This window comes from Salvia splendens, chromosome 8 (assembly GCF_004379255.2).
Source record: "Salvia splendens isolate huo1 chromosome 8, SspV2, whole genome shotgun sequence".
Taxonomy (NCBI): domain Eukaryota; kingdom Viridiplantae; phylum Streptophyta; class Magnoliopsida; order Lamiales; family Lamiaceae; genus Salvia; species Salvia splendens.
In genome coordinates this window covers 7,110,683-7,127,770 of record NC_056039.1, presented here as the reverse complement: position 1 = coordinate 7,127,770, position 17,088 = coordinate 7,110,683, and the positions used below count along the sequence as shown (strand labels likewise).

The 17,088-nt window shown below is 38.6% G+C and overlaps 1 protein-coding gene across 1 annotated transcript; it reads left to right on the top strand.

The window, feature by feature from the left end:
- The first annotated feature begins 742 nt into the window (after window positions 1-742).
- LOC121744537 (peptide chain release factor APG3, chloroplastic-like) lies at window positions 743-16,478 on the top strand. Its single transcript, XM_042138105.1, has 16 exons — window positions 743-1,260; window positions 11,259-11,537; window positions 11,697-11,753; window positions 12,690-12,770; window positions 12,848-12,905; window positions 13,009-13,112; window positions 13,196-13,247; window positions 13,697-13,746; window positions 13,857-13,922; window positions 13,996-14,160; window positions 14,498-14,570; window positions 14,684-14,816; window positions 14,996-15,053; window positions 15,682-15,729; window positions 15,965-16,048; window positions 16,208-16,478. The coding sequence occupies exons 2-16, from the start codon at window positions 11,394-11,396 to the stop codon at window positions 16,277-16,279; spliced, it is 1,245 nt and encodes a 414-aa protein (XP_041994039.1). The 5' UTR covers window positions 743-1,260; window positions 11,259-11,393; the 3' UTR covers window positions 16,280-16,478.
- The last annotated feature ends 610 nt before the right edge of the window (window positions 16,479-17,088 follow it).

The following is a 17,088-nucleotide window of genomic DNA, read 5'->3' as shown; positions in this document are numbered from 1 at the left end:
AATCGCCTCATTGGGGGGATAAAACTTTTCTAAAAACTTCTCTACCATAACATCCCATGTTCTGATTGAGCCCGACTCCAAGCTCTCCAACCAATCCTTTAGTGAATCCTCTAAGGAAAAGGGAAACAGCCGAAGTCGAATCTGATCATCTGTCACTCCATTCAACTTCGTAGTGTTGCAGATCTGAATGAACTTGGTGATGTGTTTGTTCGGATCATCTGTGGATTTGCCCCTAAAAGCAATATTCTCTGCCATCTGAATAAGTCCTCTTTTCAGCTCAAAGGTGTTGGCTGCGATGTTGCTATGGACAGTTGGATTTGCCGCCTTGGTATGCATACTGATTCTGAACAGGCACCACAGCTTGTCTATGATTGACTTGTTGACGCAACTCCTCCAGCTGCCGTAGAAGCTCGGCATTAGTGGGCGGAGGTGGTGGACCGTTGTTACCCTCTTCGTTCTCCATCAGACTAGGAGAAACGGGATCAAACTGAATATGATCTTGTACTGGTGACCGGATAGGTGAAAGATCCCTCTGATATGAAGATGCCCCTGCGCGTGTAGGTGAAGAAACTTGAATTTTGTAACGACCCGCTAAGCCGATAATATTAGAAACAATATTATTAGCTTGATTATGTATATATGTGACTTTTATGCGATTAAATCCGAACTACGATAGATTGACGTTGTTTGTTTTGACGTTAGGCAAGTAAATAGAACACATAAAAATATTGCACATATATGAAAATAATAAATTTAAATAAATAAATAAATAAGATCCCAAAATCAAAATTTTGATGTCCGATACATCCAACAAAAGTCCAACAAAATTTAATCTATATATCCTGCGTTCTAATAAAAATCGGGAACTTCAGCGCGGACAACCACAAACTTGAACCGATCATACCTACACCAAATTAATTGAACAAGTGAACAAATACTAAAACAATTACTTTAATAAACAAATAAAAAAAATTAAAAAAAAAGAGAGAGAGAGAGAGGACAGATCCAATGGATCATTTTTTTTCAACACCGCATTAAATGATGCATTAAAACAGTTCCTTCCCCCTCACTCCATGAGTCTCTCCCATATCTATCAACCATCCTCTCTATAATACTCCTCTACAATCGGTTTTTCCCTAATTTCAATTCTCTTCAACAAGAACTCACAAGAACAAGACTTATCTACTCAATCAAATTCAAGAAACCATGAACCAAACTTGAAAGACGGAGCTATCGGTTGTTTTCTCAAACTCTGTTAAGGTATACTCCCTCCCAACTCCAATTCCATTTTAGTATATCATACGGGAGCATGCTATATAGTTTAGAACTCAAATATCTACTAGAACGTACCACTCAGAAATCGAACCAAATTAAAAGAAACCAACACCGAAACCAACACCGAGCAAACCTTAATAATCGAATACCCGCTGTGATTAACCGAAAATGCGAAAGAACATAATTTTGAAAGAGAACTTATCCTTTCGGTGAAAATCGGGGTGGTTCGGGTTTGTATCAGAGTCGTTCGGGGTTGATTCGGGACTGTCCGGATACTTGCGGAGTTGCGCGAACGGAGGCTGATCGGTACAACAGCAGCGGCTGACTTCGGATAGCCGAGACGGGCTGTTTTGGTGATGGAGAATGGAGGGAGAACGGCGGTGGTGTGTGGGTGAGATTCGGAGAAGGCGACGATTGTGGAGAAAGTGAGTGAATCGGAGATGACGATGGGAAAGTGAGGGCTGTCCGATTTAGGAATCTCTCAAATTGGGGGATTTTGCTCTCTGTAAAAAAAATGAGGATGAGGAAGGGAGTACGGAAGGGAGTGGGTTTAACTTTTAAATTGGGCTTCTTCAACTTTATTTTGGTTATGGGCTAGTAAATAAATTGTTTTGAGCCGGAAGGATATTTTTTTTATTGAGATGATAGGATTAGATCATACTCCTACCACTTACACTGTGACACACACATTTATGATAATGTATTTCCATTGACACAGACCACCCATTTAATAGATAGAATGAAATAATAGATTATTTTGAAAATTTCTAACATAGATTAAAATATACACTAACATTCTTTTATTAAGAATAGTCAGAGTAACTACAGGGACCGCACGTATTATTAAACTTAACCAACATTTTGAAGCTCTAAAATTAATATTTGAACTAATAAGTGCACTAAATTCTCCGGGCCGAATTTTAATTGTTAATGGGTGGATGCTAAGTAAATTATTGGATAACGTTGGGGGAATCCCGAGTTAAATTTTGAACTACGGCGATGCCTTGGGCGGCCGCCAAATAATCAAAAATACACGAAAATCGAGAAACGAGATAAAAGACTTTAATGAGGGTGAATGCATTCTAATTTAAGTAGTTTTGTCCTTGAGTCTAATTAGTGTATTATTATATTGTGATATTTTCAAAAGGGTACGTTCGCAAGTAAAGTCGGAACGAAAGATTCAAGTTAAGGAAACTAAGCGATCAATGTGAGCTTTCTTATAATAAAATACAAATCGTATTTTATGAAAATAAGAACACATGTTCGTGATTTTAATGATGTTGTCATGCCATAAATGTTTTGTGTATGATGCCTATCTGTTGGCTACGGCCAAGTGAATTATGAATGATGATATAAGTCGAATTCGGGTCCCAGTGAGGGTGGTGTCCCCGCTCGGACTAGTGTACACAAGCTCCCTCTGCATGTTGGGCAGGGCAGGTGACCGAGGAAGGTGGCCACCTTCCCGGCACAAGAATACCTCTGACATGTTGGGCAGAGAAGGTGACCGTGCGAGAACACCATCTCGACGGCACAATGTGATCAGATATGGCTAAGTACAGGAAAAAGGGACTGCAGTCCAATGTGATATTTTTAGTAAGCTCGAGCTTTTTCAATAACACCCCCCGAGTGTTACTGTGATGATGGCATGACAATATTTTCAAATGTATAGGTGTAATTTTGGCAATGTGTTCACTGAGTACTTTTTGTACTCAGCCCTGCATGTATTTCTAAATGTGCAGGTTGAGCAGCGAAGTGGTGGAGGAAGTGCTATTGAGACAAGACATTTAATTCAGTCAGATTTTGACTCTGGAGGTTCATGTCTTCATACATGGAACCGCGTTCATTTGCTTCCGTTGTGCATCTTAAAAGACTCAAGTCTATTTTGTTCAAAACTCTGATATTTTGAAATTTTTTTCAAACAATTACTCGAGTCTTCATGATCGAGTATCTTTCTTCTATGTATCAGCATTTAATTAGTCATGTCTCGCAACCAATGCTTGATTTTATTTTTCCCTCTTATTTCATTCCCCGCTTCTTTAATCCTCCCCTAGTCGCGATCAACCGTGTTTTCTATCCTTAGAAAATGCGGTCGTGACAAATTTTCTGCGTGAGCCTCCTATATGCGTTCCTCTTCCGGTTCGATGCTTCGATCTCATAGTCGAAAGGTTCTAGAAGCAAGCCTTTAGAACGCGTGTGCATACACCTGAACAAGAAACAAAAATGTGAGAACTAAAAAAAAATTAAAAGAAAAATAAAGCAATAAAATCTGAAGTAGTAATCTTGATTATTATCACGATATCAAGTTATGTAACACAAAAATTATCCCCGGCAACGGCGCCAAAAACTTGACTCAACTTTATTTTACCCAAATAATACCCGCAAGTGTACGGGGTTATCGTAGCAAATAGCAAGCAAGAGTATATCGTATCCCACAGAGACAATTAAGTGTAAACCTAAGTACCACGAACAAACTTCAACTACTATCCAGACAATCAGGAATTTTGGTTTTGAAACTAACAACTACTGAAAACATGTAAATGCAGAGATTAAATTAGAACAAATAAACAAGAGAGCGATAAAGCAAGTTGTGTAGATGATGGAGAAATATGCAGAATTCAAGGATCCGATGCACAACTCATAGCCTAACCCAATTGAAACCGATTTACCATTTAAAGTCTCCAGAATTGTTGAATCAATCACAATTGTAGATTAAACCCCCTCCCGAGGTGAGAAATCTGTAGATTAGGTGTAATAAGTGAAGTCCCATTCTAAATTTTAGACCTAACTCCCAAATGTTTGATTAGATTAAAGATCCCACTCATAATCTCAACTCTCCCGAGTTTTATTGAATTAAGGTGTGAATTATTCTTCTTTCAAGATTAAATATTTCATCTCCCGATTACTCTAAGAAATCCTAACACTCCCAAATGGTGATCAAGCAATTGATAGGAAAAAGCACAAGAATAATTCAAACAATTACAAGAGCAAGATAAAAACGAAATCAATTGGATTAAAACTATGAATCAATGCATCTTTACCAAGAATTCCACATAAAGGGTTTAGTTACTCATATTCATGGCGGAAATCAGGCAAAAACTAAGAAAAACAAGAGAAACCATGATACGAATTACAATTGGCGGAGGAATCGAAGCTTGAATCTTCAATCTTCTTCCAAGAGTTCTTCAGAGAGAAGGAACGTGTGTTTTGCGGCTGGTAGAGAATGCTTTTTCGTTGCCCTAGCTTCTCTTTCTTATTTTTCCCTTCAGAAAAATCGCGTCTGGGCTAAAAAACGTCAGTCAGACGGACCCGGCTGGGTGGAATTATTACACATAAAATTCACCCGGTCGGGTAGAAGTCTCTGGACTCTTTATGAACAAAATTGTCCACCCGGCCGGGTGGAATTATTGCACATAAAATTCACCCGGCCGGGTAGCTCCCAGCAATCCGCGCAGCTTTCGTAGATCGGCCGTATCTCTCTCATCCGAACTCCGATTGGGGCGTGTGAGGTACCCACGCGAAGCTCTTTCGATGATGAAGACAATGGTACTCTCAAAATAGGATTTGGACCCCATATTGATAGGCAAATTAACGTTTGAAGCAGACCCCAGTCAATGCTTGGCTCATTTTGACCCTTTTTTACCTATTTTAACTTCAAACACTGGATAAACTCATCAAAGCACTTTTATAGTGAAATATGGACGTAAACTCAAGTAATATGCATTTAAACACCAATTATCATCACGTTTAACGCCCAATAAAACAGTTAAAATACGAGTTTGTCAGCGACTCATGCAATAAATAATTAAATAACACCAAAAATAGCTTGACCTATCATGAGGTTCCATTTTTAATACAAATTGTTGAAATTCAACTCGCTATTATTAAATTTAAAATACAAAATAAAAATTTGAACAAAGAACTCAAACTTATACAAAACACTTTAAATTAATAACGCATTTCAAACTAAATATAAACAACAAATAGTGTTACATTAACAAATAGTAACACAAAAGTGAACACCAATTTTATGCAAATACAAACTAAACAATCAATTAAATATAACGGGTTGTTAAATTAATTCAGTTCATCAATTCGTTCCATGCATTGCGAAGTCATTGACGTAGCTCGCTACAAGTGTCAGTAGCTTATACTTGTCCTTAAATAAATTCCAATGTTATTCTGATTCCGCTAACGTGTCATATGTGATTTTTATATATATTTTTAGTACGTTTTTTATTGTTATATAACAAAAATCTAAATCTAACAAAATATAATATTTTTAGTCTAGTTTTCTTTTTGATGATCATGTTTAAATTATTTTTTTTAAGAATAAAAGAATTATTAATTGGATTTGGTATATTCACAAATTCATTAGCCATGTGAATGTGAAATAGGGGTTTGTTGAATTTGATTAGTACTACTATAATCAATATTTTTTATAAAATATATTTGAACTTTTATTAAGTAATTGGTCACATGTGAATAATTTAAAGCACATCTATATCTATTTATACTGATATACTACCACTTGTTTATTCGATCATGAATTAAACGCGATAGTGATTAGTTTTTTAAACATTTCTTGTAGACTGTTCTTTTACTTTTTAGAATAAAATTTGTATCTAGTTTTTTAAAATATATTTTTAAACCCGATAAAAAGTTTGATAATGTTATGGTTCTCAATTTTGAAAAAATTACATATGCATTTAGTTAACATAAAATGGTTTTAATGTGTAAAACACAAATACAGTAGTTGATTTTCACATTTATAAAATTATGAATATCTTGAATTATAAAACATTTGACAAAAATATCTTATATTATTGATAATTATATACTAAAACAGACAACCTATGTGAAAACTAAAAAAATGTACAAAAATAGTATTGCTGTTGAATTAGATTAAATCAAATTTTGTAAAATGATACTCCATCCGTCCTCTTTAATTCTTTATTCCCGCATTATTGATATACTTTGTTTTCTTTCCTATTTTATTCTCACCTCACTTAACTCATTAAATACGTAACTCATTAAATACTTAATTCTTTAATCTTCATGCTCAAAACAAACGTCTCAACACTAATAAGATGGAGGGAGTACTATTGTTTTGCTAACATGGGGCAATCGTTCTTCCTTCATATGATAATAAATAGTATAATGATCTAATATGACTATATGAGCATTCAAAATGACATTCACTGTGTATTCTTTTTGTATATTATTTACTACTACTATACTACAGATGAATTTCACTTGAAAAGGCTTGACTACTTAAATTTGAACTATGATAGTATATTTATATTCGTATTCACATTCGTATAGGTCTTTCTTTTGTTTAATGATGGGAAAAACCATATTCACAATATCAATTTTTACAATAAGATTCAGCTTTCATTCAGTTTTGAAAAAATAAATGTTGATGTTGATTAGATGGGTTGTGTAACAATTTGAATAGTAGCATTATTTTATTGATGTACTATATGATATTTTTAAAGGGTAAATTGTCTTTAAAATAATATAAAAATGTCAAATGTTGCTTATTCTCCATCTTTCAAAATTTGATTGACAATTTACCAAGTATAGAAAATTTGCAACTTGCAACTGCCCCGCAATGGAAAACTATCTAAAATGCAAAACACGACAATCAAATTGAATCATAAAACATTTAAAAGGGAATTATAATATATATAAAAAAAGAAAATGAAGAAACACAAAATATGAATTCAGGAAGTCTCGAAACCCAGGTCTGGGCTTCGAGACACATCTCCGCAAACCACTAGACCAATACGCAACTTGTTGATGGAATCTCAATATTACATTAACAACGGCACATATGTACAAGACAAATCAGAAATGATCTATTATTCGTGATTTTCTAAGCGATTAAACCATTTTTAAGATACAATTTGGAATATTCAGGATAATTCATCATAATAAATATGGCTTGTTTTTAAAGTAAAAAAAATGTGGACTGTCACACCACATGGGAATACGTGGATGCATCGCATGAGCTTAGAAAATACTAGGAAAAGAATTGGCAAAATACACAAATTACTTGATCAGCTGGTCTTTTAAACCTAGAAACATGACATATCAATTTGGAAGTACAAAAATGACTAAAACCACCTGCTTTCAATAAACTAACTTTCAATAAACTAAAATCCTGGTTTAACATCAAATTCTTTCAGTATAGTATTATTTAAAGGCTAAAACTCAATACAAACGCACACGGGCGAGTCGACTCATGGTGAAAATCGAGAGGAGCTTCTTATGTGTGGTACACATCACCTTTTGGAATCTTCAACCCATTAACTTGAGTCACAGCATCCCTCAGCACACGGGAGTCCCCAGCCGATCCCTCCCATCCAGGTAATGCATAGACAAATTGCAGGTTCCGATCACAAGTCGCGAGCGTATTGGTAGATATTTGGCCTTTCCTATAACGAAACCGCGGTTTGTCTTCAGTACTTACAATCACATTAATGTGTGTACCATCCAAGGCACCCACCCAGGCCGCCCTCCACAATCAGATAACCTGGTGAGATTTATTTATAAATAAACAGAACAACAAAATATGGTATTTCATAACAGAACCCCAATAAAATGCAAACCTTACCTTAAACCATTTCCACCGTTTGTCATTGCAATCTTCCAACACAGGAGTTGGCTTCGCCAGCAGAACTTCATGCAGGTTCAACACAGTGCCTAGCACTTTGTGCACATACAAAGAAATTGTGGCTCCAGATCTCCAGAATTCAAAGCCAGCCTTACGATTCTTTTTGTGGTGCGCTAGGACACCGACGAATATGGCAACCTGTTCCTCCACTCCCAGAGACTTACCCACACGTAACCCACCCCTCTCTTTTAAAAGATTGCATAAACAGCCGAAGGTGTTACGGTCCATTCGAATATTAGCAATGCAATATGCATCAGTGTAGCGGTCAATGTGTTCCAATTGTTTTGGGGTCCTACGAATGACACTATAACTTCTCACCCATTCAAGAAGTCTACGGCGGGAACGCCGAGAACGAGCGCTCATGTATTTTTGAACAATTATGGTTGTCTGTGTGCGATAATTGTTGAGTATGTCTTCAAGAAGCATATAAATCCGTGTGTAATTTAAACTACCACATGTCATCTGATGTTGTGTTGTAGCAAAAAACATAAACAATAGGCCCAAGTCGTTAATCAGCTCTACAATGATGCCGGTAACACAGAGTTGATATCGCCAAAACTTTTCCACATACAAACGAATATACACAAACACTAATTCACACAAAACACCTACAAGCACACACATGAAGTACAAAGAAGAGTTCTTTTGAAAACGAACCTTTCACAGATCTACAAGGATCTCGTCTGTTGCAACCTTTTATGTCAACAATTGGCTGCCAATGTTGAAGACAAATCTTCAATAGTGCGACGCCGACGGTGGAGAATCTTGGTTGCCCTAATTGAATCAACTTTGGGGTAAAGAGAAGGTCTAAGGGGCAAAAAATGGAAATCAACTCCAATTCTTGACAGGGTCCTCTATGCATATTCAAATCTTCCCAATTTTGAAAGAATCAAATAATGCCCAATTGGCGTCCGGCCGCCTTCTAAGAGCATCTCCAATGGCCGACGTCCGGTCGGACGTCTGCGACGGGCGACCGGGACGTCCGCCATTGTGGACTCGAAGGTCGGATACGGACGTCCCGTGAGGACGTCGCGTGTCCTCAGACGTGCGGGCGACGGGCGGGTGGACGTCCGCCACTGTGGACTGGGTCGGACGTCCGGGTCGGACGTCCGGTAATTAAATTTTTTTTTAAACTCTATATATACGGCTCGTTGAACTTCATTTCATTCGCACCACTTGTGTTAACAAGTTTCTCTCTTCTTGTACTACATATTTCATTTATACTTAATGGAGAACGATAGGAACTCCCCTGCCACGAGCGAGTCGCAGACTCCGGCGTTTCCCATCGACCTGGAGGGAAACGTTAGCGGAAATGCGACAACAGTTCTGACAATGTCGGGGATGGGTGGAATGGGTGGGATGATGTCCCCTTATATGTACAATTGGATGGGTGGGATGGGTGGTATGATGCCCAGGGCTGCAGGGATGGGGGCATGACCCCAAATATGATGATGCCGGGGATGGGGATGGGGATGGGGGGCATGACCCCAAATATGATGATGCCGGGGCCGGGGATGGGGATGGGGGGCATGACCCCAAATATGATGGGGATGGGTGGGATGATGCCGGGGATGATGCCGGGGGGAGGGGGTGGCAGGGGCCCACAAGCGGACGATGTCTATCGGCCAGTTATCGATATGACTGATACCCCCTCCACTTATGTTCCGGAGACTCAGTTCACCAGCTTGGAAACTTTCTCTTTAGAGGAGTTGAGGCTATCTCCAGTCAGGGAGACTCCAGGCAGGGGGAAGGGACGTGGCAAGGGCAAGGGGAAAGCCCCGGGCTCTTCCTCGCGAACGGTGGCAAAGGAGGAGGATGAGGATGAGACGGGAAAGAGGACGGTATGGAGCCCGTGGGAAAATGTCGCGCTTGCGAAGGCTTGGGTTTCAGTAGTCGAGGATCCCTATGTCGGTGCCAACCAACATATTGACAGACTGTGGTATCGCATCGCTGAAGCCTACCACACACACAAACCGGCTGGGGCGAAGCGTCGCGTTCCCGAACAGTGCCGGAAACAGTGGGAGCGGTTGAGGCCTAAGCTTAGTCGATTTGCGGGCCTCTACCAAAACAATCTCTGCCAGGCAAGCAGCGGTATGTCCGAGGAGGATGTCCGGAACCGTGCCTTTGCTCAGTACCCCGGCAGAGCCTTGAAGTTCAAACAATTCGATCAGTGGGAGGCCTTTCTCGTGGTGAAGGATTCCCCAAAGTTTTGTGGGGGAGTCGAATCGGGTTGGGCGAAGCGGACGAAGATCAACGCTTCTGGTGAATACAGCAGCAGTGCTGGTTCGCACGAGCTCCCAGAAGCCGACGAAGTGTCCCCGCTACCTCAATCAGACTCTCGCCGTCGTCGTCGCCCGGTTGGGCAAAAGGCTGCGCAGCGGAGGGCTAGGGGAAGCAGCAGCGGGTCGTTCGAGGTCCAATCGGAGGCCCCTGCTCCCCCAGAAGATATCGACCGACTCGCCCGGGCGCAGTTAACGACTAGCTTGGTCCGGACCATGCATAGGTGGCATAGCATGACAGATCCTGTGTACAAAAGGATGTTGAAGGATGTCATCGATGGATGTCGGCGCGATTTGGGCATGCCACCCATTGGAGATGATGGCGCCGAGATTAGCGGCGGGGGCGGCACGGGCGACGGCGGGGGCGGCACGGGCGACGGTGAGGGCGGCACGGACGACGAGGAGTGAGCCGAGTCAAAAATTTTATTATGTAATTTTTTCTTTTTTATTATGTAATTTTTTTTCTTTTTTATGTAATTTTTTTTAATGAAGCATTTGCAATTTTCTCGTATTCCGTGTCAAAATTATAATTCCGTTACGTATATTTGTGAATTTGTGATTTTTTTTATTGCGGGAAGTCCTAGTGGGAAGGGCGATGGGAAGGGCGGATTGTGAAAGGGATGTCCTAATGACGTGGCAGTGGGATGGGAAGTCCTAGTGACGTGGCATGAGGTGTTTTTGGGATGTCCTAGTGGATGTCCGAGTGGGACATCCGACCACTGGAGATGCTCTAATTGGCTGGTCGGAAGACATCAACTCGAGTATACTGAACAGTCATAATTGGGCCATTTCTTGCAAGAATTGCCCAATTCGGGCAAAGTGAACACGAAGTTTTTATGAATCTCACAATTTTGTTCTCTATTAATTTTTTATTTTAATTTACGATTCATTACATTATTATTATTTTTAATTAAAATGTGAGATTCACAAATTTGTTTCACTTGTTTTCTTGATTTTTTCTCTTTTTATATCACACTACATCAAGTAGTTTAAATTTTAATAATATTAACCCGACCCGTTCTCTTCAGGCAAAAATATCATACCCGGATTCAAAATTCCGCGGCTTGATTAAAAAATCGCGCCACGACTCATGCTAGCACTGAAAAATAAAATATTGTGAGGATTGTTTTATCCATTTATCCCAAAACTCAGCCGTAACCACGATGACCAGTTTGACGGCAAGCTTCGCCGCTCGATTCTCCTCCGCCACCGCGCGTTTTCCGCCAGGCAGGCTCGTTCCGCGGCGTGAGCTCTTCGTGCACCCTCCGACGCGACGTTGTCGCTCCGGAAGATTAGTTTGCACTGCGGTAATTACTTACTAGTCTGTACAATCTAGTATAGCTTAGTTAGTTTGAAGAGTACAGGATTGAACTGAGGGGAAAGCGTTTTCATGCTTTATGCTATTTGTTTTTGAGATTGCTGCTGCTGCTCGGTTGCTGACGTAGTGCGTTTTGTTGGAAATGCAGGAACCGTACTTAATAACTAAATTAGAGTCCGCTGAAAAGACGTGGAAGGAATTATCGGTACGATTTTGGTCTTTTTCTTTTTTGGCGAATGCGTTTGAGCTTTACAATTACACCGGCTTTTGTGCTTTCGATTTTGATGTTAGGGTTTCAATGCCTTCTTTTTCTACTCGATGGAGAATTTACGTAGTTAAGAAAATATGTTAGTGGAGTTAAGAAAATATGTTAGTGGAGTAGTTGATTAGATCCAGTGTAGTGACTCTTTATATCATGTACGGTGCTTTGAAGCAGTGATTGTTATATAATGGTAACATCAAGGCAATTCATTATTGATAATGTTAATTTTCTCAGGACTACTGATTGTGAAAGTTATTGTGGAGAGTTTTAATTGAATGCTTTTAGCTAGGGGATATGGTCTCTTAGCATCCTTAGCTGAGGTCTCATTGTGTTATAATCATCTCTAGTTCTCAACTCAAAATTCATTGGGCCCTAACTGTAGTTTCATTCGTATTAATTTGATGTGTTAGAAGAATTACCTAGTGTATCATTCGTCTTATCCACATTTGTGGCAACGAAAATTATATGCTTCTATCTCTGTTTTAATTTTGAAATATTATTTGCTCTATTTTGTTTGTTAGTGCCTCTAAATCTTGCAGTCCTCTACAAATGATAGATCTATTAATTTTCTTATTGAAGAGCTTGGACTGCTTTTCATTCGAAAGCTTATCATCTAGGTGAAAAAACATAACTAAAGTTTGCATCTAGAACCAAGAGGCATAATCTTTGTGGCTCACCGTGTGATTAAGATGCTCACATGTGAATGTTTGTCTATTGAAGTTTCATCTTTACGTGACCTACACCTACTCTGTCCTTAGTTTATGCTGTCAGATACATTTATATCCAATAATCTACTAGGCACTTTTCTTATTCCTATTATTTGAAAAATACTTCCAAATTTTGATTGAAGTTTTTGACTCACGTGCAAACAAAAATTAGGTTAGGCTAGCTGATCCGGATGTAGCCTCAAATCCAAGTGAGTATCAGAAATTGGCTCAATCTATGGCGGAGCTTGATGAGGTACAAAATAGAGCTTTTCACTATGGTAATTATTATGTATTTTTATCACATTAAAGCAGATTTCTTTGCACTGATAGGTTGTTGACACATTTAGAAGCTTCAAGGATTGTCAAAAGCAGCTACAGGAAGCAAAAGGTTTACACCATTTTATATTTCTCTTTGGTCAAAGGAATTCGAGATCCCCTTTAGCTTTTGTTTGCCCATCTATATTGGGACTAACTCGTAACTTTAAAATCAGCTCTGGTAAAAGAGGCGGATAATGATGAAGACATGGTTGAGATGATAAATTCAGAAATTGCAAGTTTAGCCAATCAGATTAAAGAGCTTGAAGAGAGGCTAAAGGTTATCCATTCTTTTTGCTAGCTAGCCGTTTCTTAAATTTTTTCCCACTTCATCATTTGAAATGTCTTTGCTATGTCATACAGCTCTTGCTACTCCCATCAGATCCTCTTGATGCAAGAAATATATTGCTTGAAGGTTAGTTATGTCGTTCCACTCTATGTAAAATTGTCAATAGGTAGAAAAATTATGAACTACAACAAAATGTTAATTGAAAGTAAGGTTATTCTGTCACTTTAAGCGCACAAGTATTAGATCAGCATCATGCATTAAATTCATGCAATCTTACAGTTAGTAAAGCTCTATCATGAATGCTTCTTCTGAATAAATGAAGTGTGTATATTTTTGTCATTTCTTATCCAAAGCATTTTTCATGAGAAGGTTTCTGTTCATTTTAGTGATCATATTTAGTGGATGAAATATAATTCAGTCCTGAGCTGTCTTATAGTATCTTTCTTCTGGTTTTCTGAAGCTTTCCATGCGAGATCATGTTTTGTGATACCCTTCAATGGGGTTTTCTTATCATCTTTCTTGCAGTAGGTTGCTTTGATATGAGTTACTCAGGTGTTTGATGTTCTTATATACAGTGAGAGCTGGTACTGGCGGAGATGAGGCTGGACTTTGGGCTGGTGATCTTGTAGGTACATGTTTCACTTGTTCTTTGTGATGCCGATGTTTCCTCTGGATTTTCCATTAGCATGAATATATGAATTATATTTGATTGTTTTACCTCTCAATCTATGATAGGTACGCATGTATGAGAAATATAGTGAACGCAACTCGTGGAAATTCTCGGCTGTCTCCAGCTCCGAGGTATCGCATGTTTGCATGCCTGTAGACATCTGATCTTATCTTGCAGATAGCCTAATTATATTCTTATTTCAAGGCTGAATATGGTGGATATAAGACGTATGTAATGGAGATAAAAGGGAAACGTGTTTATAGCAAACTGAAGTATGAGTCAGGTGTTCATCGAGTTCAACGTGTCCCCAGAACAGAAACCCAAGGTCGAGTACATACATCTACAGCAACTGTTGCTATCATGCCAGAGGTAACCTTTATTTTTCTGTAAAGTGGCTGAGTCATTCTGCCATGGCACTTCGATAGAGTTGTATACTCATTTGACCAATATAAACTGGTTGAATTCGGTTTACTTGGTAGTGGACTAGTGGTACATTAATATTTCAAATTGTTTTAAACTTTTCATCATATTACCATTCGACCAATATTTTTGTGATGAGCCAGTTATTTTAATAGAGTATCTGAAGCAGTAGCTGAGTGTGTGCTACCTGATGGAATAGTTTGAAGCTATTGCCATGTTTGCTGATTTTGATCAATATATTCTATCTGTGTTGATCTCATTCTTCCTTACAATGCTTGGGGGTCAGGCTGATGAAGTCGATGTGGAAATTGACCCAAAGGATATTGAGCTTACAACAGCAAGATCTGGTGGTGCTGGAGGTATGCTTCCTTCCAGTCATTGTGATAAACTATTTATCACAGTTAGTGTTTCTTTCAATGAGTCATCGTTTTATACATCTCCATCTGGTCTGATGCATGTTTCCCTAACGCAGGGCAAAATGTTAACAAGGTGGAAACTGCTGCTGACCTTTATCACAAACCAACAGGAATAAGAATCTTTTGTACAGAAGAAAGATCACAGCTAAAAAATAAGAATCGAGCAATGCAACTTTTGCGAGCAAAATTGTAAGACACAATGCACCACCGTATTCATGTTATACCTCCTATTTTGTTGTGATTCATTCTAGATTGATGTTCTGGTCTCGTGAATCAACTGTCTAAATTAAATGTGAAATATACACGTGTAAAAACTAGATTGGTTGTATGATGGAGCTGATGCCTCTTACTGTGTCACATTGTGCCAGGTATGAGATGAAAGTAAGAGAACAACAACAGAAGTTGAGCAGCCAGCGAAAGATGCAGGTTTACTTGCATGCATTCTTAGATACACTTACAGAAGAAGAAAGTTTGAAATAATTTACATTTCCATCCAAGCTTCATGCAGCTTTTTCTGAAATCGTTCTCTATAGAAGCAGAGGCAGAACACAACACTAAACTAGTTCGATGATTAGTTATTTCGTTTTGGAAAGACACTGGAGTAAATTTTGTTGAATATTAACTTCCCGATACCCCCTTTGAGAAAAGCAGAAAAGTCTCTTTTTTCCTTTATGATGATTCTTCACTCAATAGTGTGGCCTTTACTGGTAAAATGCTTCAGCAGGTCCAACAGCATTATGCGATTTGTACAAGAGAATTCCTAATCATTAAAAAAAAAGTTGGCAATTTTCTGCAAGTCATCCCTGCGAGCTTTTATATCCTGTTATTATTTGCTTTATAGAGGTCTTCAGTGGGTAAAGCGAGCTGGGATACAATCTAATAGCATCTCCACCCTCGTGTATAATTGCTTAAGTAATCTATATTAGGTTGTCCTGTATGCATGCATGCCGACAAGGCTTAACATTCCTGTCATGCATCATTATAACTGCAATAGGTATGTACTCATTTCTCTACCTATAAACCCCTAATAAGACTAACGTTGAAAATATGGCAGGTGGGTACTGGTGCTCGATCAGAAAAGATTAGAACATACAACTATAAGGTATTCCCAGCATTTTTCTAACTTAGGTTTGAGTAGCTCAGTTTCTTAGTAAACGTTAGGCATCTATAAACAAAACCGAGAAACTGAAATGACTCTCCTCTTACTTAATGCTCTATTGATGTGAATTTATCTGGCAAGATTAGTTTCCAGCAATGCTCAAATCTTCTGAAGTGGTGGATACGTCTTTAAAGGTTGTTGGGTGCTAAGTTAATTCATTGTACTCCTTGAATCGCAGGACAATAGAGTTACGGATCACAGACTAAAAATGAACTTTGAGCTCACTTCTTTTCTCGATGGGGACATTGAGACAGCTGTTCAGGTGTGTGATTTGCGCATGCTTTCTCTTGTTTCTTGTATTCTCTGATCCAACTCGTTGAATCCACTATTTTTACTCCTTGCCATAACTTGTGTGCTTTGAGAAAATTATGGCTGATCTTAATGAGCAGAGGTTCCTCCATGCTAATGGTTTTATATGCAGTCTTGTGCTACGATGGAGCAGAAGGAATTACTCGAGGAACTTGCCTTGTCCGCAAGTGCCATGGCTACATGATCGGCGTGATGCTTCAGATCTCAACCTCGACGTGCTTTAAGGTGCAGTTGTGGAGGTACTTCTAAGCACATACCAGTTGGAGTGTATCTTCACATGAGCATTTGCCCTTATAGCCACGATTCTCTTGCAATACAGATCCATATATTTGTAGTTTTGTTAATTACACCATCTTTTTTAAAAAAATGTTATGGTTGGTTAAGTGCTTGATCGAAAATTTGCACCTGAATAAGTGATTGGCAAATATTCTGCATCAACTTAACAACTCAAATATTTTTGTTATAGATTACATGCAAAAAATTCTAGTGTATAATTGAAAATGAATCCATATCCATCGAGAGAACCGAAGTGTGCCTAGGTTTCTAAATCAGATCATGTTAACTGTGTTGGTCTTTATTGAATCTGCGTGAGTTTGGAAGTTCGTGGGTGTATGTATATTGATGTGGGGCTTGCATGACGTCGAGGAGCTGACCATGTCTTTCTCTGTCCAATCATTGCATCGCGAGTCATATTGAAGAAAAATTACCATCGTTCCATGTAAACAATTAATATTCGAGAGAAAAAATAAATATAGAAAGAAGTTGAAGGAAAGTTATAGAAGAATACTTTAGGAGTTTAGGTGTGATTGACAGAATGAAGTTGGGTATTTTTATAAATGAAAATTAGAATTAAAAAAATACTAAAAAACGGTTAGAATAACTGTTGGGATTTCATAAAAAATGCAATTTTTGGATTTGAACAAAAAAGAAAGAAAATACCACCTGTCGTCCGCTACAAATTTGTTCCCAATTGCAAATACACATATCATAAAA